General features: G+C 36.7%; 1 protein-coding gene across 1 annotated transcript in view; it reads left to right on the top strand.

The window, feature by feature from the left end:
- The window catches only part of SLC9C1 (solute carrier family 9 member C1), a 100,902-nt gene that overhangs the window by 68,195 nt on the left and 11,585 nt on the right, over positions 1-21,122 (top strand). The window contains exons 19-24 of the mRNA XM_045185789.2: positions 7,613-7,762; positions 9,119-9,170; positions 10,338-10,486; positions 17,764-17,889; positions 19,011-19,109; positions 19,639-19,812. Of these exons, the coding sequence (XP_045041724.2) occupies positions 7,613-7,762; positions 9,119-9,170; positions 10,338-10,486; positions 17,764-17,889; positions 19,011-19,109; positions 19,639-19,812 (750 nt within the window). The remainder of the gene's footprint in view (positions 1-7,612; positions 7,763-9,118; positions 9,171-10,337; positions 10,487-17,763; positions 17,890-19,010; positions 19,110-19,638; positions 19,813-21,122) is intronic.

Below are 21,122 nucleotides of genomic sequence, written 5' to 3'. Positions count from 1 at the left end.
TGTAATACAGTTTGATATCAGGTATTGTGATCCCTCCTACTGTGCTCTTCTTTCTCAAAATTGCAGCAGATATTCGGGGTCATTTATGGTCCCATATAAAATTTTTAAGTGTTCTCTGTGAAATATGCCATTGGTACTTTAATAGGTATTGCATTGAATCTACAAATTGTTTTCAGTAGTATGGACATTTTGATGATGTTAATTCTTCTGATCCATGAACATGGTACCTGCTTCCATTTGTTTGTGTTTTCCTTAGTTTCTTTCTTCAGTGTTGTGTAGTTTTCTGAATACAGGTCTTTTACCTCCTTGGTTAGGTTTATTCCTAGGTATTTTATTTTTCTTGTTGCTATATCAAATGGGATTTTTTCCTGATTTTTATTTCTGATATTTCATCATTGGTGTACACAAATGCCTTTGGTTTCTGGATATTGACTTTGTATCCAGCTGTTTTACCAAATTCATTTATTAGGTCAAGTAGTTTTTTATTGGAGTCTATAGGATTTTCTATGTACACTCTCATGTCATCTGCAAACAATGACAATTTTGTTTCCTCTCTTCCAATTTGGATGTTTTTTATTTCTTTTTCTTCTCTGATTGCTGTGGCTAGGACTTCCAATACTATGTTGAATAGGAGTGGTGAACATGGACAACCTTGTCTTATTCCTAATCTTAGTGGGAAAGTTTTTAGGTTTTGCCCATTGAGTATGATGTTGGCTGTATGTCTCTCATATATGGCCCTTATTATGTTGAGGAATACTCCCTCTATTCCCACTTTGATGAATGTTTTTTATCATAAATGGGTGCTGAATATTATCAAATGCTTTTTCCACATGTATTGATATGATCACATGATTTATGTCTTTGCTTTTGTTTATGTGATGTCTTACATTTATTGATTTGCAAATATTGTACCATCCTTGCATTCCTGGAATGAACCCCACTTGATCATGGTGTATGATCTTTTTAATGTATTGTTGGATGTGATTTGCCAATATTTTGTTAAGGATTTTAGCATCTATGTTCATCAGTGATACTGGCCTGAAGTTTTCTTTCTTTGTTGTGTCTTTATCTGGTTTGGGGATTAGGATGATGCTGGCTTCATAAAAAGAGTTTGGGAGTCTTCCATCCTCTTGGATTTTTTGGAATAGTCTGTGAAGGAAAGGGGTTAGCTCTTCCTTATGCTTTGTAGAATTCTCCTGTGAAACCATCTGGTCCAGGGCTTTTGTGTGTTGGGAGTTTTTTGATTACTGCTTCAATTTCATCAGGTGTTATTGGTCTGTTCAGGCTTTCTGCTTCTTCTTCATTGAGTTTTGGAAGATTATACTTTTCTAGAAATGTGTCCATTTCACCTAGGTTTTCAAAGTTCTTGGCATGTAGTTCTTCGTAGTAATTTCTTACAATCCTTTGTATTTCTATGGTATCAGTTGTAATCTCTCCTCCTTCATTTCTGATTGTGCTTATTTGGGTCCTCTCTCTTTTTTTCTTGATCAGTCTGTTTAAAGGCTTCTTGATTTTGTTTATCTTTTCAAAGAACCAGCTCCTGGATTCATTGATCTTTTGAATTGTGCTTTTAGTCTCTATGTCATTTAACTCTGCTCTGATCTTGGTTATTTCCTTCCTTCTACTTGCTCTGGGCTGTCTTTGTTGTTGTTCCTTGAGTTCTTGTAGATGTAGGGTTAGGTTATTTATTTGAAATGTTTCAATTTTTTTTAGGTAGGCCTGTATCACTATGAACTTCCTTCTCAGGACTGCCTTCTCTGTGTCCCATAAGTTTTGGATTGTTGTGAGTTCCTTTTCATTAGTTTCCAGAAACTTTTTGATTTCATACTTGATCTCATTCTTGACCCATTCATTGATAACATGCTATTCAATCTCCATGAGTTTGAATGTTTTTGAGTTTTTTCCTTGAGGTCGGTTTCTAGTTTCAGTCCCTTGTGGTCACAGAAAATGCTTGATATGATTTCAATTTTCTTGAATTTGTTGAGGCTTGTTTTGTGTCCTCTCATGTGGTCTATCTTTGAAAATATTCCATGTGAATTTGAAAAGAATGTGTATCTTGCTTCTTTGGGATGAAAGACTATATATATCAGTTAAGTCCATTTCATCTAGGGCATTGTTCCATGCCACAATATCTTTGTTGATATTTTGTTTGGAAGATCTGTCCATTTTTGACAGTGGGGTGTTAAAATCCCCTACTGTAATTGTGTTGCTGTCAATATCTTTGTTGAAGTCCTCCAAGATTTTCTTTATGTATTTGGGTGCTCCTACGTTGGGTGCATATATATTTACAATGTTTATGTCTTCTTGGTGGATTTTCCCTTGGGTAGTATGAAGTGACCTTCTGGGTCTCTTTTTATGGCCCCTTTATTGAATTCTATTTTGTCCAATATGAGTATTGCTACCCCGGCTTTTTTTCCCTGTCCATTTGCTAGAAATATTTGTTTCCAGCCCTTGACTTTCAGTCTGTGTAGGTTTTTTGTTCTGAGGTGGGTCTCTTGTAGGCAGCATATGTGCGGGTCATGTTTTCTTATCCATTCAGCTATTATATGTCTTTTGATTGGAGCATTTAATCTGTTTACATTTAAGGTTATTATTCATAGGCACTTATTCATTGCCATTTTTTTCATACCTGTGTTCTTCTCTGTCTCACTCTTTTCTTTCCTTTTCTTAAAGCTGTCCCTTTAGCATCTCTTGCAGAGCTGGTTTGGTGGAGGTGTATTCTTTGAGGCTTCTTTCATCCAGGAAGCTCCTTATTTGGCATTTCATTTTCATTGAGAACCTTGATGGATAATGTAGTCTTGGTTGCAGGCCTCTGATTTTCATTACTTGGAATATTTCTTGCCATTCCCCTCTGGCTTGGGGTGTTTCCATTGAGAAGTCAGCTGCTAGCCTTATTGGGGCTCTCTTGTACGTTGTGCCCTGTTTTTCCCTTGCTGCCTCTACGATTCTCTCTTTGTCTTGGAATTTTAACATTTTAATTATGATGTGTCTTGAAGTGGGCCTCTTTGGGTTCCTCTTGCTTGGGACTGTCTGTGTTTCCTGGATATGTGTGACTTTTTCTCTCATCAAATTAGGGAAGTTTTCCATCGTTACTTTTTAAAATAGGTTTTCTATCCCTTGCTCTTCTTGTACTTCCAGTATCCCTATTATACGGATATTGTTACATTTCATGTTGTTTTGCAGCTCCCTTACCACATCATCATTCTTTCTGAATCATTTTTCCTTTTATTTCTCTATCTGGATGTTTTTTTTTACTTTGCCCTCCAGCTCGCTGATTCAATCCTCTCCTTCATCCAGCCTGCTTGTAATTCCTTCTAATGTGTTTTTTATTTCTGAGATTTTTTTGTTCATTTCTTCCTGGTTTTTGTTTATAGTTTCTATTTCCTTTTTCATGCTGATGTAGTTCTCACTCAGTTCCTTATAGTTGTCTGTGAATTCCTTGAGCATCTTTATACCAATTAATTGGATTCTATATCTGATAGTTTGGTTACCTCCATTTCGTTTAGCTCTTTTAGTGGCGAGTCTTCCATTTCTTTTGATTGCATGTTCTTTTTTGTCTCCCCATTTTAAGTGACTCTTTTTGTTTCTTTCTGCCCTTCCTGATTGTTTCCTTCTGCACTTATTGGTAGCTGTCTTTGTAGGGTGAACTTCTATGATAGGAATTCTATGATGTTCAGTGGTGTGGTCTCTTTGATCTCCTTGTCTGGACACTCTAGGTTTGCCCTTTCTTCTGCTTGTGTGGGCTCTCTTGTTGTACTTGGGTTTTTACCTTTTGTTGGTTCCTTTGTTGGTGGTTTTTCTCCTCCAGCAAGTATACTGATGTTCCAAGCTCCCACCTATTCTTGTATATGATCAGTGGCAGGGGGAAGGCAAAATGGATTAAGACAGTGGGAGAGTATTTTATGGGATTTAAAGTACCAGCAAGTAGAGAAGAGATAGGATATTCTTTGGATAAGTATAGCATTGACCGTGATATTTCACCCAACCAGCCACTTTTTATAAAAGGTGAAAGAGAGGTAAGATTCTTGTTAGAGGGGAGGAGGATTGTGAGCTGAATCCAGAAAACAGAGCACTTGTGCAAGGTTAGATGATGAGATATAGTGAGAATAAAGGATAGAAAGTATGTGTAGTATGACCAAGAATAGAGTTAATCATAATAATAATAATGCTCAGGATTAAAGTGAAGTGGGATAAGAACAGGGAGGGATACTGTGTAGTATGTACAATTGTATGGAACAACAATTATTTACAATAGTACTGCAACAACAGTAATATGACAAGAAATATATGATTTGGATAACCAGAATAGAAAGTAGCCAATCAAGAGTTGTATGTTATTAGAACATGGGTGAAGTGAAAGAAGGAAAATTAAAATACAATACAAAGAGAATAAGGAAAACTAGTCAAGCAATGCAATTAAACAGGGAAATAAAACAAGGAAAACTAAACATAAGGAAGAAAAAATTAAAAATACTAATAAAATTAAAATGGTAAAAGTAATGACAAGATAATAATAATACATGTACACAATAAAATGCCAGCTCAATAGGATAGCAAAGTGACATTTGTCTCAGTTTCTTGGTTTTGGGGGTTAGCCTTGTGCTCCCCCTTTCAATCTGTCTCTGGACACTTTGTAACTCCACGTCTTATTGTCTAACTGAGGGGAAGAAAAAAAAAGGGGGAAGAAAGAGAGAAGTTCCAAAATGAAGGTAAAAAAGGATAATAATAAGCCTCCTGATGACTTTAAACCTGTTCAGCAAGTTCTGCTGGTCTTCCTAGATGCCACAGGAAGAGGTGGACTGGGCTTCACTTTTCTCCCTTCCTGTGGTTTTGAGAGGATGGGGTCCATGTCTAGGTCCAATATTCACAGTTTCCCAGCCTCCAGCCCAGGTCCTCCATGAGCTGCTAAGCTCAAATCAACCACTCAGCTGCTCACAGTGTGAGTCAATCTCGGGCACTGAGCCCAAGACAAGTGGGGCACACGGTTCTGCTCAGGTACTGTCTCTGGGTGCACAGTGCAAGACAAGTGGTACACATGGTTCTGCTTAGCCACTCACTCTGGGCGTGCAGCTAAAATCAACCCTAGGACAAGCCAGCTGTTGCTGGAGGTTTCCTTATAAAGCTGCTGCCCACAGTTCTTAACAAGCTCATGGACTTTTCACACAGCCCAACTTTCCAACCAGTCCAGTGACTATCCAAGTCAGGGTTCAACATGGTCCAACTCCTCCCTTCTCCAGGTGTCACCAGGCACCCCACTTTCTCTGGTGCCAGCGTCCACAGTCCCAGCAGATGTGTACTGCCTCTGTGTATCTCCCACTTTGTCTCTATTCCCCCAGCGACTTCCAGCATCCAGGTCCCGCCTGGTGCCAGGCTGCCCTCCCTGCTCTGGTAGGGGAGGGACCTGGTGTTCTAACTCTGCTCCCCATACCCTACAGCAGGTGCCAGGCTGGGGTCGCAGCAGCCTTGGTCCCTACACAGATCCCAGGGACCTTACCATCCCAGCACAATCTCCTTACCGGCTGTTTTTCAATGTCCTCTGCAATTTTTTGCCTCCAAACTTCATATAAGCTGGGATTCCATTGGCTGTTCACTCTGTTCCTCAGAAGATCGGCTGGCTAGGCGTTCCAGCTGGGCACAGGGAGAACTGGGCTCCGCTCCCACCTACCTTGCTTCCATCTTCCGACCTCCCAGAGAAGTCTATTTTGACAGTTTTAAAAAATGTAAACTAAAATAAGTTGACTAATTTTATGGCTTCCTCCTCTGTTGGACTGATGTTTATGTTTTAAATTTTAGATTCTTTTGACAAATTAAGTTTTATGATATATTGTATTATAGATATTCAAATTATATTAGGAAATCATTTAGTACATGAAAGTATAGAAATACTCTAATCATAGCTTTTTATTTGAATAGAGAGCACATGAAAAATTCTATATTAATATAATTACAAATTAACCCCAAAGTAATGTTTATTAATATAGATGCCTGGAATAAAAGATAGAAATCAATGATAATAACAACAAAAATAACCATGCAAATTACTCATTGTGACAAAACAAATAGTGTACATTTACACAAGAAACAAAAAATACACATTTTATGGAGTATGAATTTATAGTACTATAGAATCACAGCATCAAAAATTACCTTTAATTGTCTAATATATCTTTCTACAACAAATATGATGGGTAGTTATTTTCTATATGATTATTTCAGTGACATAAAACTCTATCACAAAGCATATAAAATATATATGCTTAATTATATATGGATACAGATATTCTCCCTTCTCTCCCTCCCTCTCTTCTTTCTCTATTCATGCAAAAACAAGACACATACACATATAAGCACTGTGGGGGATGGAAAGGTAAATAAGATATAGTTCATGTAGATTTAAAGTTAATAGATTAGAATCTTTACATTTAGAGGCTTCTTACATATATTTAAAAATATTTTTGCTGTTGAGAGGCATAAACTGAACAGGTCTAAAAGTGTGCAACTAGTAGCCTTTTCCTTTTTAATATTTTGCAAGACTGTAAGTGATGCTAGCGTGTACACTGACACGAGGAAGGCAAGTTTAGTGTATTCCAGTGACTAGTTAATTCTTTCTGATAGGAGGATATGGAGTAAACCAAATATTTTAAATGAAGGAATTGGTAAGCCAACTAAGAAAATGTGTTTATATATTCAGGAACCTCTTAACCCTTATTTCAAATGATTGTTCTTGAAATATGAAAACAAATTAGATATATTTTCTGCTTCCACACTGTTTACTGAAGGGAAACAAATAATCTGTCTAGACATTCCCATGTTATGTGGTAGAAAAAGTGCAAAACAGTAGTATTCACAGAACACTAGTGAGATAGAAGACTTCCTTCACTAGTTGATACTTGAAGTGAATCTTGAAGGATGAGTATAAGCTCTTTGAGGATTAATAGCAGGTGATTGGGAGGCAGAGTGTGAAAATTGTGGCGCCTAGACAGGAAAGCAAGGAACACCCAACTCTGCTGAAGTTAGAGGGCTGCACTGTGGTAACAAGGTAACCTGGAAATTGAAACAATGAAACAATGAAAAATTAATTGCAGGGTCAAAAAGAGACTATAGCTGTGCTAGGTCCTAACCCAAATGAACCATATAGTAAAACGTTTAGTAGGAGATTTAGCAGGTAAAATTGGCAGTACTTTATAGACAGTAGTTTTATACCTAAGTCCAGAAAAGATTGATTTGTTTTTCAATAACTTAACCCAGTTGAAAATATCATCCAATTCTCTATAAAGAAAGTAAGTGAAGAGTAAAGCCATTATGGGGGTGTGTGGGTGGGGGAGAAATGGTAATGGAAAAAAGAAAAAAGAAAAATACAATTTAAATTAACTATAAAATAAAATAAAATAACAAAGCCATAACATCACATAGGTGCCCAGTATTATTAGTTGTAGGAAAATAGCTCTAATCATGAAGTTATAAAAATACCATGAATACAATAACAAGAACCTTTACAGATTACTATAGTTACTGCTGAGAGCGTGTTGTTTCAAATATTATCTATTTTAGTTAATGTATAATCAACTAAAATTTGTACAATTAATATTAAATAGTAGTCCTCTTTTTTCAGCTCATAACACCAAAGTTGCTGCAATTATTAGACAAAAGGTTGAGTCACCAGCTGTCCTATAGGTATGCTATACTAAAAGGATATGTCCAAGGTGAAGCAGACATAATGACTATAATCGATCAGATTGCAAGTTCTAAACAGGTTAAACAGGTGAGATAAACTAAATACTGAGAAAATGGTTGATTTTCCCCATCCCTCAGTTGCAGACTCTCATCATGTTCTGTTTATATATGTAGATGTAGCCTTTGATCCTAGGTTTGCTAGGTAATTTCTGTAAAAACTTAAACTAGTCTACATTTAAATTACTGAAATGATCCTTACTGAAATGTTTGTGACATGATCACAAAATGTTATGCTCTTGGAACATACCTTTCCATCCTTAGAGGAGCAGTCATGAGAGCCATGTGTAGTGGTTAGTTCCCTCCCAGCACGAGTTCCAGGATATATCAGGATACAGATATGTTAAGTAATAAGTATTGGAGAATGAGAAGTGCTGGCAGTGTTGAGCCAATAGAGCTCCCTTAGAATTCATAAAGATTCCTTCTATTTCTCTCCGTCCCTGAATTTCCCACAGTAAATAATGAAAGAGGGAAAATATGGGGATCTGGCAAATGGAAAAAAGAACAATAACTCATCTAGAGGGAAACCTTCTTTAATTTGCTCAATATGCAGAGGAGAAAAATGAAGCCAAGGGAGATTAAATGATTATGCCCCAAAACACATAACTGGTAAATGGCAAAGAGAATTCTAGGTCCTAAGTTCTAGCTTTTATATTTTATTTCCTCATTTGAGGCAGATTAACACTGATCTGGGCACACAAGTTTTTCAGCTGTGTCAGAAATTAAATATTTACTTTCCAGGGCAATTTAGAACACTTGAATGATATATGATATATGTCCAAGCTTTGTTCTTCAGAAAATTAAACATTTAATACAGGGTGGGGCAAAAGTTGGGTTACAGTTGTGAGTATGCTATAACTTTAAAATTATTTTCCTGAATTTTGTTACTTTTGTTAACCACTCATATTTAGCTCTGCAGTTTGGATACACAGTAGAAAATATAAACTGTCTTAAATCTCAAAGATGTTGTCCACTTTTAGCCCTCATTTTTGCTCTCACAGAGCTTGGCCAGATTGTCTAACTCACCTAAGGTTGAAAGCCACCTGTGTGTCCCCAATATGAAGGCTGTCATAAAGTTGAATGGCAAAATATCTTCCATGCCCACATTTTTGAGAATCAATAGTATGCTAAAGCGAGTTACTTTAAGGGAAGACATAACTCGCTTTCAGGCTTCTTAAAATCAGCCTAGATGATGCCACTTCTTATCCTTTCCACCACTCTTGCTGAAGCAAAATAAAATTCATTGCACAAAATTCAATTCTAATCCCTGAAAAGCTCTTCATATTTTTCTTTAGCTGATAATTTGGGTTAATAAATCCATCAGTTGCCACTGTTAAGGTGTAACAGTTTGTTTTCCAATGAGGATATTGTTTCTTTTGTTTTGTAGATGTTATTAAGGAGGATAACAAGGAATACGGTACATGCCATGAAAGAGTTAGGTAGGTACCTCTCACCCTAAAAGTTTCACAGTCATCTCTTATCACTACCACTTCAGAGGGCCAAAGTTTTGAGAACTAAACTGATCTTTGAGGGAACCTTCTTACTACCAATAATAAAGTGGATCACTTCAACAATCAATAGATCACTTTTGGCTGGACTGAATAGTATAATATTACCTCTCTGAATTTGTTCTCTCTGCCTTATGCCACAATGCAGGTCTTTTAATTTCTGTTTAAAGAAAACACATTTGCATGGCATGATGACACATTATTACTACCTTATAAACTCTGTTTCTTCTAAGCAGAAGTGTGCATACCTTTCTGAGCAACAAAAGGAAAGGAGTTATTTTTTTTCTGTCACTTGCCACAGAGCTGCCATCTGAAGATTTAGGCTTTGAAAGAATTGTTATGGCTTCTGCGAGGCAAACATGGCAAGAATCTATTCTCTGAATCATGCCAGGTCATGTTCCCAGTGCAGGACACATCCCAGAAGTAGGACAGACACACTCCTAATAGCACAGTGTGTGTGAAGAGAAGGAATTTTGATACTGATAGGCAACAAAGGGACACAGCAAGCCTTGGAATGAGCCATGCTTGAGAGAGCTTGCATGGCAGATAGTTGTCAGCCATACAAGAAGTCATGAGCAAGGGAAACCCAAATGTAGGATCTAAGAGGATGAACTTCACATTTGCGTCTAGGAATCCAGACCAGGCAGACAGAGAGCATAGATGGATGAGGCACACAGATGCACAGATAGAGTGAGTGGGAAATGACCCAGGCTGATTGAAAAGACTTAATCAAAGTCATATCTAAATCCAGTCTGTAGTCAGAAATCCTGATTCAAACAGAATAGGAAAGCAGGTGCTGAACTTTAGACCTAGAACCCAGAAGAGCCTCTCAAGTGTCCAGTGCAAGGAGATTGGTAGAATGATTAATCAGAAGACTGAGGCTGTTTGTCCTTCTTCATGGCACAAGTATGACCTGAAGACAGGAAAGCGACAGGCAGAACTCTGCAACTGCTGATTGCAGAGGCCTCATTAGGGAGAGAGATGTTTCCTGTATTGAGGGTTGTATTCCATGGATTTAGCACAGAAATATTAGCTTATTGTCTAAATGATATATTTAGACAATGTCATTATATCTGAAAATATTTTGTTAATTTTCAGGCTACTTAGAGTATGATCACCCAGAAATTGCTGTCACTATGAAAACAAAGGAAGAGATTAATGTCATGCTGAGTTTGGCTAGAGAAATTGTTAGGGTTTTCAGGTTAAAAGGAATTCTTCATAAAATTGAAGCTTCTGAAATTAACAAGGTGAGATAAAATATCTTCAAACCAATTATACTTATTTGATATATAGTCCTTTGTGATCTTCAAGACTCCTTTTGGCTCTTTCCAATATAGGCCATCCCTGAGGTATGAATATCTAACAAAATAATTACCTAAACAAAGCACACACCATAGAGTTTCCTTCTGCAGCTCCAGTGATCAACTTTTCTTTCCCATCTTCCCATAATGAAGGATCATTCCTTTCTGTGCTTGGAGCCTCCCCTAACACCATATGTAAAAACTTCTTATAAATGAAAAGAATAAGACATAAAAATTTTTTTAAACAGGCAAAAGATTTGAATAGGTCTTTCATAACAGAGGGTATTCAAAAGCTAAGAAACATAAAAAATGTGCCAAATATCATTTCATAAGCTTAATACAAATTAAAACTAAAATGAAATACCAACCCACAACTACCAGAATTCTTCGCTATTTTTTTTAAACTGACAATACCAAGTGTAAGCAAATGATGGAACAACTGGAACATTAGAGTGGAAATGTAACCTGATACAATCACTTTAGAAAATTGCTTAGCAAAATCTACTAAATTTTCCCATATATCTTAAAAATTAGATTATGTAATCATATATTCAACAGAAATTCATACATACAAATATGTACAGCAAACAACTACTCACAGCAGCATTACAAAGCCCCAAACTGGAGCAATCAAAATGCTAATCAACAATAGATAAAGTTTTGGTGTAATAATACAACATAATTCTATAAAATGATGAAAATGATATGAATGAATTTTCCTCCCTGCAACATTGTAGATGAACCTCAGAAACATAATTTGAGCAAATAAAACCAAACACAAACAGGTATATACTCTTTGATTTTATGCAGATAAAGCTCAAACCCAGCCAAAGCTAGACTCTGGTGATAGACAAATGATTACCTTTGGATAGGAGTAATGACTAAGAGAAAACAAAAGGGAGGATTCTAGGGACAGTAAATGTTTTATTTCTTAATCTGAGCACTGGCTATACAGATGCTTTCACATTGTAATTTCTCTTTAATCACAAGTATGTGACTGGTACAGAGTGTAGAGGAGACCCAAGAGGACCGGCTGGGCTCCTATGGGCAGCAGCAGCAGTGCCTGAGGGAAATTATAGTGGTCAGTGGTTTCCCTTGAGAAATGAGGGACCTAAGCTCCAAGCTGGGCTCCCCAGCCTATAGCATCAGAGCCAGAAAAGAACCCAGATAATGTCCAGTTGTGAAAAGCGGCAGGGTTTTTGTCTTCCAGGGAAGAGATGGTTGGAAACACAGAGAGCTCTTAAGGGGCCAACACACACAATTTCATTTACAGCCACTTACCCTGCGCTCTAGCAAAGGGGAGGACAGAGTGTACTAGAGATGCTTGAGAAGAGTCTGGTGATGGTGGTTTTGGGGAGAGAACTGAGGGTGCAGCCATGAGGATCCCTGGGCTGAGTCATTCCCATACTGCAGGAACCATCTTGCTCAGGCAGAGCAGTCCCCTCCAAGTGGCATCAGCCTGAGGGGAAGCAATAGCTACACCCACAAAAATTACTCTGCCCCACCTTGTGGTGCTTAAGCTTGACTACTGATTACAAACTGACTAGATGAACAACTGAAGGAGACAGTCACAGACTATGGATCACTGGTAGTCTCAAACAGGCTGCCTAGGACCAGACTAGGACACCATCTGACATCTACTTTCTTGATCTGACACCAGTGGCAGATCCAGAAAGAGAAGACAGTGCACCTGTACAACAGCATACAAGACATGGTGGGTAGACTGACTCTCAGCCAGCCAACAAGAGGAAAGGATACACCAAAGAATGACCTAAAAACAGCCAAAACCCAACTACACCCAGAGAGCTCACATAAATGGCATAAAGGGCACTATAAGAGCATCAGATTCAGGAGAACAAAGACTGTATCACTGAATCCCATGGGCATACTAACACAGAAGGTAACACCATGAAGACAGGACATCAAAACAGATCATTCTAAGAAGCATAAACAAACAAGAAGAGTCACCTAAAAAGGGGAGACAAAGAAATAACCCCCAATAGAAAGGAAAGGAGGAATCCCCAGAAAGAGTGCTAAATGAAATAGAGGCAAGCAAACTATCAGACATTGATTTCAAAATAATGGTTATAATGATGCTCAATGAGCTCAGTGAGAACTACAAAGAACTCCAGGGAAGATATAAGGAACTTACTGTGAACCACACCAGTATGAAAACGGACAGAGTAACTATCAATAAGAGCCAGGAGAAAATGAAGAATACAATATCTGAAATGAAGAACACAGTAGAAGGAATTAAAAGCAGGTTAGATGAAACAAAGGATCGAATCATTGAGCCAGAGGACAAGGTAGAAGAAAATTCCCAGACAGAGCAACAAAACAAAACAAAAAAGATTCAAAAAGAAGGAAGTGGGTTTAAGGTAGCTGCAGAACAACATGAAACATAAAAATATCTGTATTATAGGGATACCAGAAGGAGAAGAAGAGGAGCAAGGGATAGAAACCTGTTTGAAGAAGTAATGACAGAAAACTTCCCTAACTTGATGAGAGAAAGTCACACAAGTCCAGGAAGCACAGAGAGTCCCAATCAAGATGAACCCAAATATGACCACTCCAAGACACATCATAATTAAAATGGCAAAATTTAAAGAAAAACAGAGAATCCTAAAGGCATCAAAGGAAAAATGGCTAGTAACATACATGGGAGCCACAATAAGGCTATAAGCTGATTACTCAACAGAAACACTACACACCAGAAGGGAATGGCAAGAAATACTCCAAGTAATGAAAAGCAAAGGCCAGCAACAAAGACTACTCTACCCAGCAAGGCTCTCATTTAAAACAGTAGGCAAAATAAGGAGATTCCCAGGCAAAGAAAAAAAAAAAGGTAAAATGAATACATCTCCACCAAACCAGCATTCAAGGGGTGCTAAAAGAACTACTTTAAGAAGATGAAGAAAAAGAAAGAGAAGAACACAGATACATGGGGAAAGTGTCAATAAATAAGTCCTATTAATAATATCCTTAAAGGTAAATGGATTAAATTCTACAATCAAAAGACATAGGGTAGCTGAATGGATAAGAAAACATGACCCACATATATACTATCTATGAGAGACACACCTCAGAGCAAAAGATCTACAGAGATTGAAAGTGAAGGAATAGGAAAAAATATGCCAAACAAAGAGATACTTTAAAAAAAAAAAGCTGGGGTGGAAATACTTATAGCAGACAAAATAAAATTCAAAACAAAAGCCATAAAAAGATACACTACATAAGGCAATAATCCATGAAGAAGCTATAAACTTAGTAAGTATATATGCACCCAAAATAGGAGCGCCAAAATATAAAAGGAAAATTTTGGAAAGCTTCAAGAAAGATATCGACAGTAACACAGTCATAGAAGGGGATTTTAACACCCCACTGTCAATAATAGATAGATCTTCCAAACAAAGAATCAACAAAAATATTGTCGCATTGCACAACATTCTAGATCAAATGGATTTAATTGATATATACAGAACCGTTCACCCCAAAGAAGCAAAATACATAATCCGTTCAAATGCACATGGAACATTTTCAGAGCTAAACCATATGATAGGTCTCAAAACAAGCCTCAGAAAACTCAAGAAAATTGAAATCACATCAAGCATCATCTTAGATCACAATGGTTGGAAAAAAGAAACCAACCTCAGGGAAAAAACTCAAAAACATTCAGATTTGTGGGGACTGATAACTATTGAATAATGAATGGGTTAAAAACCAGATCAGGGAAGAAATAAAAAAATTCTGAAAACAAATGAAAATTAATACACAGCAGCCCAAAACCTATGGGCCACAGTGAAGGCAGTCCTGAGAGGGAAGTTCATAGCAATACAGGCCTACCTAAAAAAGTAGAAGAATCTCAAATAAACAACCTAACCTTACATCTACAAGAACTAGTGGAAGAACAACAAACAAAGCCCAGAGCAAATAGAAGAAAGGCAATAATCAAGACCAGAGCAGAATTAAATGACAAAGAGACTAAAAGAACAATTCAAGGGATCAATAAAACCAGAATCTGCTTCTTTGAAAAGATAAACAAAATTGACATGACTATTACTAGACTCATCAAGAAAAAAAAAGAAAGGACCCCACAAAATAAAATCAGAAGTGAAAGAAGCAAAATTACAATCAATATACAGAAATACAAAGGATTATAAGAAATTACTACAAACAGTTATATGCCAAGAAATTTGACAACTAAGGTGAAGTGGACAAATTTCTAGAAACATATCATCTTCCAAAACTGAATCAAAAAGAAGCAAAAAGCCAGATTAGACTGACAATTAATGAAATTGAAGCAGAAATAAAAAACTCCTGGCACACAAAAGCTCAAGACTGGGTGGCTTTGCAGGCAAATTTTACCAAACATTTAGGGAATGGCTAACTACTAGCCTTCTCTAACTATTCAAAAAAAAAAAAATTCAAGAAGAGGGAAGATTCCCAAACTCTTTTTATGAGGCCAGTATTATCATAATTCCAAACCAGGTAAAGACACAACAAAGAAAGAAACCTATAGGCCAGTATCTCTGATGAACATAGTTGCTAAAATCCTCAACAAAATATTAGCAAACCAGATCCAAAATACATTAAAAAGGTCATATACCATGATCAAGTGGGATTCATCCCAGGAATGCAAGGATGGTACAATATTTGCAAGTCAATAAACATATACACCACATAAACAAAAGGAAAGACAAAATTCACATGATCATATCAATAGATGCAGAAAAAGCATTTGATAAGGTATAGCACCCATTTATGATAAGAACACTCAGCAAAATGGGAGTAGAGGTAGCATACGTCAACATAATAAAGGCCACATATGAGAAATCTACAGCCAACAGTATACTCAACAGGCAAAAACTAAAAGCTTTCCCCCTAAGATCAGAAACAAGGCAAGGGTGTCTGCTTTCACTTTTATTGTACATACTATTGGAAGTTCTAGCCACAGTGATCAGACAAGAAAAAAAAATAAAGGCATCCAAATTGGAAAGGAAGAAGTAAAGCTGTCATTATTTGCAGAGGACATGATAGTGTACATAGAAAACCACATAAGCTCCACTAAAAAGCTACTTGACCTAATAAGTGAATTTAGCAAAATAACAGATACAAAGTCAATTATCAGAAATTGAAGGCATTTTTCTATACCAAAATGAAATATCAGAAACAGAAACTAGGAAAAAAATCCCATTTACTATACAACAAGAAAAATAAAGTACCTAGGAATAAACTTAACCAAGGAGGTAAAAGACATATACTGGGAAAAGTACAGAACACCGAAGAAAGAAATTAAGGAAGATACAAATTAATGGAACATTATACCATATTCATGGATTGGAAGAATTAACATCATTAAAATGTCCATACTAGCCAAATGCAATCCCTATCAAGATACCAATGACATATTTCACAGATTAGAAGAAATTTTCAAAAACTTATATGGAACCATAAATGACCAAATAGTCTCAGCAATTTTGAGAAAGATGAACAAAGTAGGAGGGATCACCATACCTGATATCAAACTATATTACAAGGCCACTGTAAAAAAAAACAATCTGATAGTGGCATAAGAACAGATACACAGACCAATGGAACAGAATAGAGAATCTATAAATAAAACCAATCCTCAATGGTCAATTAATATTTGACAAAGGGGACAGGAGCATAAAATGGAGTAAAAATAGCCTCTTCAACAAATGGTGTTGGGAGAACTAGAATGGTATATGCAAAAAAATGAAACTAGACTACCAACTTACGCCCTACACCAGAATAAACTCAAAATGGATAAAAGACTTAAATGTAAGACGAGATGCCATAAAAGACATAGAGGAAAACATAGGCAGTAAAATTTCAGATATGCCACACAGCAATATTTTCACTGATATGTACCCTAGGGCAAGGGGAATAATGGAAAGAATAAACAAATGGGACTACATCAAATTAAAAATCTTCTGCACAGCTAAGGAAAACATCAGCAAAACTCAAAGGGAACCAACCATATGGGAAAACATGTTTGTCAGTGATACCTCAGACAAGGGCCTGATCTCCAAAATATATGAAGAATTCACACGACTTCACACCAGGAAGACAAACAACCCAATTAAAAAAATGAGCAAAGGACCTGAACAGACACTTCATCGAGGAGGACATACAGAAGGCCCATGAAAAGATGCTCAATATTGTGAGCCATCAGAGAGATGCAAATTGAAACCACAATGGGATACCACTTCACACCAGTCAGAATGGCCATCATAAACAAATCAACAAACAAGTGCTGACAAGGATGTGGAGAGAAGGGAATGCTGGTGCACTGTCGGTAGGAATGCAGACTGGTGCAGCCACTGTGGAAAACAGTATGGAATTTCCTCAGAAAACTAAAAATGGAACTGCTTTTTGACCCAGCAATCTCACTGCTGGGATCATACCCTAAGAATCTTGAAACCAATTCAAAAGAACCCATGCATCCCAATGTTATTTACAATAGCCAATGCTAGAAACAGCCTAAATGTCCATCAGTAAATGAGTGGATAAAAAAACTGGGGTACATTTACACAATGGAATACTACTCAGGAGAAAGAAAGGAGGAACCCCTACCCTTCGCAACAGCATGGATGGATCTGCAGAGTACTGTGCTAAGTGAAATAAGCCAGGAGGTAAAAGACAAATACCATATGATCTCACCTATAAGTAGAACCTAAACAATAAAACAAACAAGTGATCAGAATAGAACCAGAGACATGGAAATAAAGAACAACTGGACAGCGACCATAGAGGAGTGGGGAGAGGGATAAGAGGGGGAAAGAAAGGGAAGGGTCAAGTCAAGGAACGTTTATAAAGGACCCACAGACAAGGACAACAGGGTGGAGGGAGGCTTGAATGTGGCAGAGTTGTGTGGATAGGGCAGGAGAGAGCAATAGGAGAAAAATGGGGACAACTGTAATTGAAGAACAATAAAAAAAGTTTTAAAAATTTCTTTCAGTGAAGTTTTATGATTTGTGCACTTTTTGCCTATCTGCTGTATGTCAGTAAAGATGTTTACTTTTAAAAGTTTAATGTATGACTTTGGAATATGATAGCAGAAAAACGCTATAAAAGGGGAATGGTTGGAAAAACCAAAGTCTCAGAAAAGCAAGAAAAAAAAAGGACAAAGCTATAATTGTTTTAAATATTCCATGAGCACTAGTTTTGTTCATCTTCTTTCTTAAATTTTGTGATTTTAGTTAATAATGGCCAAAAAAAGAGACTTACTTGATTTTCAACCTGTTGTCAAGTCACTTACTATTGGTGAAGCTCTATACCATATTCCATGGCTAGATAAAAACGAAGACCATATAAGATTTATTCAGGTAATAATTTTATTTCCTACTAATATCATCTTTAATGAAATATCATCTTCAGTGTACCGAGAAGTGATCTTAAACATGATATTCCCCAGGTTAAAATTCTTTAAATGTCTCGTATTGCCTGTAGGATAAAATCAAAATCTCTTTGAATGACATGCAAAGTCTGCAGACTGTCTCCTGCCTACTTTTTGATCTTCATCTCTGTTACCCATTCATCATATACCTTATACTCTATGCTGAACCACTCATGGTTCCCCAAGTACTTTATGCCATTTTCTAATTCTATTTCTCTGTGGGTGCTATTTATTTTTCTTGAAATGCCCTCTTTCTCACTTTTTTTTTCAAACTTTCCCTGATTATTGCTTCTCTGGACACATCCCCACTGAAGGTACTCAGAAAAGTAGGCTTTGGGGTCCAACACCGTATCAGTAGATCACCCTGTGGTCCATCCTGAGCTTGGAGGACCTATGTGTCACCATTTTATCCATTACATATCTTTATTACAACATTAAGTATATTATGTTCCAATCATTTTTATATCTCCCTTCTGAACTATATCTTTTGAATATTCAGACCCTGGCACTTTGCATATTGAATAGTGGGTACTCAATAAGTGTTTGTGGAGTGAACAAATAAATGGGCCTTGCTCTAATGAGATTCTTTTTCTGTATCTATTCGGGGCCAAAAGACCAATTATAATTGTCTACCTGATTAAAATATTGTGAATGAATACATTTGCATTTACTTCATCAGATGTTTACGAGCATGAGTATGACTGAGACACATATATGCCATTAGCCTACATCTGTTCTTATTATTTCTCATCCAGGCAAAATATGTTCATATTTCCATGACATTCTTATTTCTAGATTATTTCTTTCTTAACCCATGTACAAATACCCCATCTGAATTGCACATATTTATGAATGTTCACCTCTTCCTTTTGCTATCCATAATTTCTACCATTTTCTCTTACAAATTTACTATTAATGCAATGTCACAGATCTTATCCATGAGTGATATTTACTTTAAAAATATGAAAACATTTTTATTAAAATGTAAATTTCAACATCCCCAAGCACTACTAAAGTAGTGTTTATAGCATATGTTTGGTTATTTTTTAGGAAAGAGCCAAATTTGTAACATTTGATTGTGGAAATGATATATTTGAAGAAGGTGATGAGCCCTCTGGAATTTACGTAATTATTTCAGGCATGATAAAGGTAAGGCAGAGGTATTTATAAATGCACTTGTGAGCTCAGTTAAAAACTGTATACAATTGAGAACTGATAGTTTTCTACATTAAGAACTGCACTGTTCCTGTTTTAGGTCAGCAACTACCATCTGAACAGCAATTTCCTTTTTCAAACACTATGGATAATACCACCCATCGCCTTTAAGCCTTACTTCCCAATAGATACCAAAAAAAGTAAAAGAATTATCTTTAAGATGGAAAATTATAATATGAATTGTTATTCAGCTTGTGTTTGTCTGACTTAGGAATTTAATCACTTAAGGCGGGTATATGTGGGCTGAGTTGGAGGAATCAGAAAGACCAAAGTGCTTTGTTTCTAAGCCATTACTAATTTAATAGATATGCTTAAAATATGAATAATGAGTGTTCTCAAAATAATATGTACATATGTTAAAACCAAAAGAAAAGGGAGCCATAAATCACATAGTTTTGGTAAATTAACCAGCATACATACTTCTCTCCCTCTCTCTCTCTTTTTCTCCTTTGTTTCTGAACAGCTTCAAAGATCAAAACCAGGCCTGGTAACTGATCAAATACTCTCTGAGTTGGAGGAAAAAGATCATCAGATAACTTCCACAGACTACGTGATTAGTGGAGAAATAATAGGAGAGCTAAACTGCTTAACTAATCAACCCATGAAATATTCTGCCACCTGCAAAACTGTAGTGGAGGTCAGAAAACATCACCTTATGTCTTGCTATTGTATCTTGTTAAACATCCAGGATCAAATTTAAGGTTATCTTTGTACTTAGTACATGCTCACCATCTAGTGGAAGTTATTTTTAAAAAACAGGAATGGTAAGGGAACAGAACTTGCTAACAGAATTGTACTTACCCAGTATAATGTCCTGACAAAATGCCTTGCAGAAGTTAACCTACCATACTGAAAGAAGGTTTTAATGAGAAAAAGTGGTCGTATGAGGTTTCTCGTGGGGAAATTAGGCGGGATGTGTTAACTGTAAATGATTTGGAGGGAAAGAAAGGGGAAAGTCAGAGAACTAGGATCTGTTGATAGTAAAGTTGAGTAAAATGAATAGAAGTTTCCCTAGACGAGATTGAGGACAAAATCCTCAAAGCAACAGAGGCTTCCACTGGCCTAATATGAACTCAAAGAACAGTGACAGCGAACAATTGAATCCCATAAATATATAAAAATCCATAAGTCATAATAATACCATTTAAAAATTTTTTTCCAATAAGGTTGCTGGGATATCAACTTTTTACCCTGAAAATGGATTGTTTTAAGAGAATTAAACATTTATCCTGCCTTTCCTCTATGAATTCTTCCAAGGGAAAAAATATGATGAGGAAAATTTTTTCTGTAAAGAATTCCAGCTAACAAGCAAAGAATGAGAGAATTAGAATATATTCATTTTGCCATCCCTAATAAAATAATGGATCTAAAGCTACAACCATCAATTGATGTGGAGTATTAATGGAAACATCTATAATGAAAGTACCAGGCTGACACCACCTAAAGGCAATCTTAGCATCAGTAAAAGCGGGACAACTTAATATCACACACCTCATGACATGATGCAGCAGAGGTACTCATACTATCATCCACAAAGCCTTCTTATGCAAAAAAAGAGAAAACCTGAAGCCTCTAGATCACAGGAGGCAAACACAAGGCCCACAGGCCAAATCCAGCCCTCCGCCTTGTTTTATCCGGCCCAGCACCTTGTTTCTACCAGCAGCAGTGCCGAGCTCTCGCTTAACTGTTAGGGAGTAGTTACATTTATACAGTCCTAAAATTATATTTGGCCTTTTGAAGGCAACCACGAGGCTGATGTAGCCCCAGTGAAAATGAGTTTGAAACCCCTGTTCTAGATCTAACCAGTTTATGGAAAAGGCAGGAAGGAGAGAAACAAGTTAATTGACACCAGGAGAAAATAATTAGATAAATCTAAAGTGTGGGAGAACCTTCAGGTCAAATGACCTATTTTTTCCCCAACACATCAATGGAAAAGGGACTAGGGAG

This window comes from Desmodus rotundus, chromosome 2 (genome assembly GCF_022682495.2).
Source record: "Desmodus rotundus isolate HL8 chromosome 2, HLdesRot8A.1, whole genome shotgun sequence".
In the NCBI taxonomy this organism is placed as follows: domain Eukaryota; kingdom Metazoa; phylum Chordata; class Mammalia; order Chiroptera; family Phyllostomidae; genus Desmodus; species Desmodus rotundus.
The sequence above is the reverse complement of the archived record's forward strand: the minus strand, read 5'-3'. Positions and strand labels throughout refer to the sequence as shown.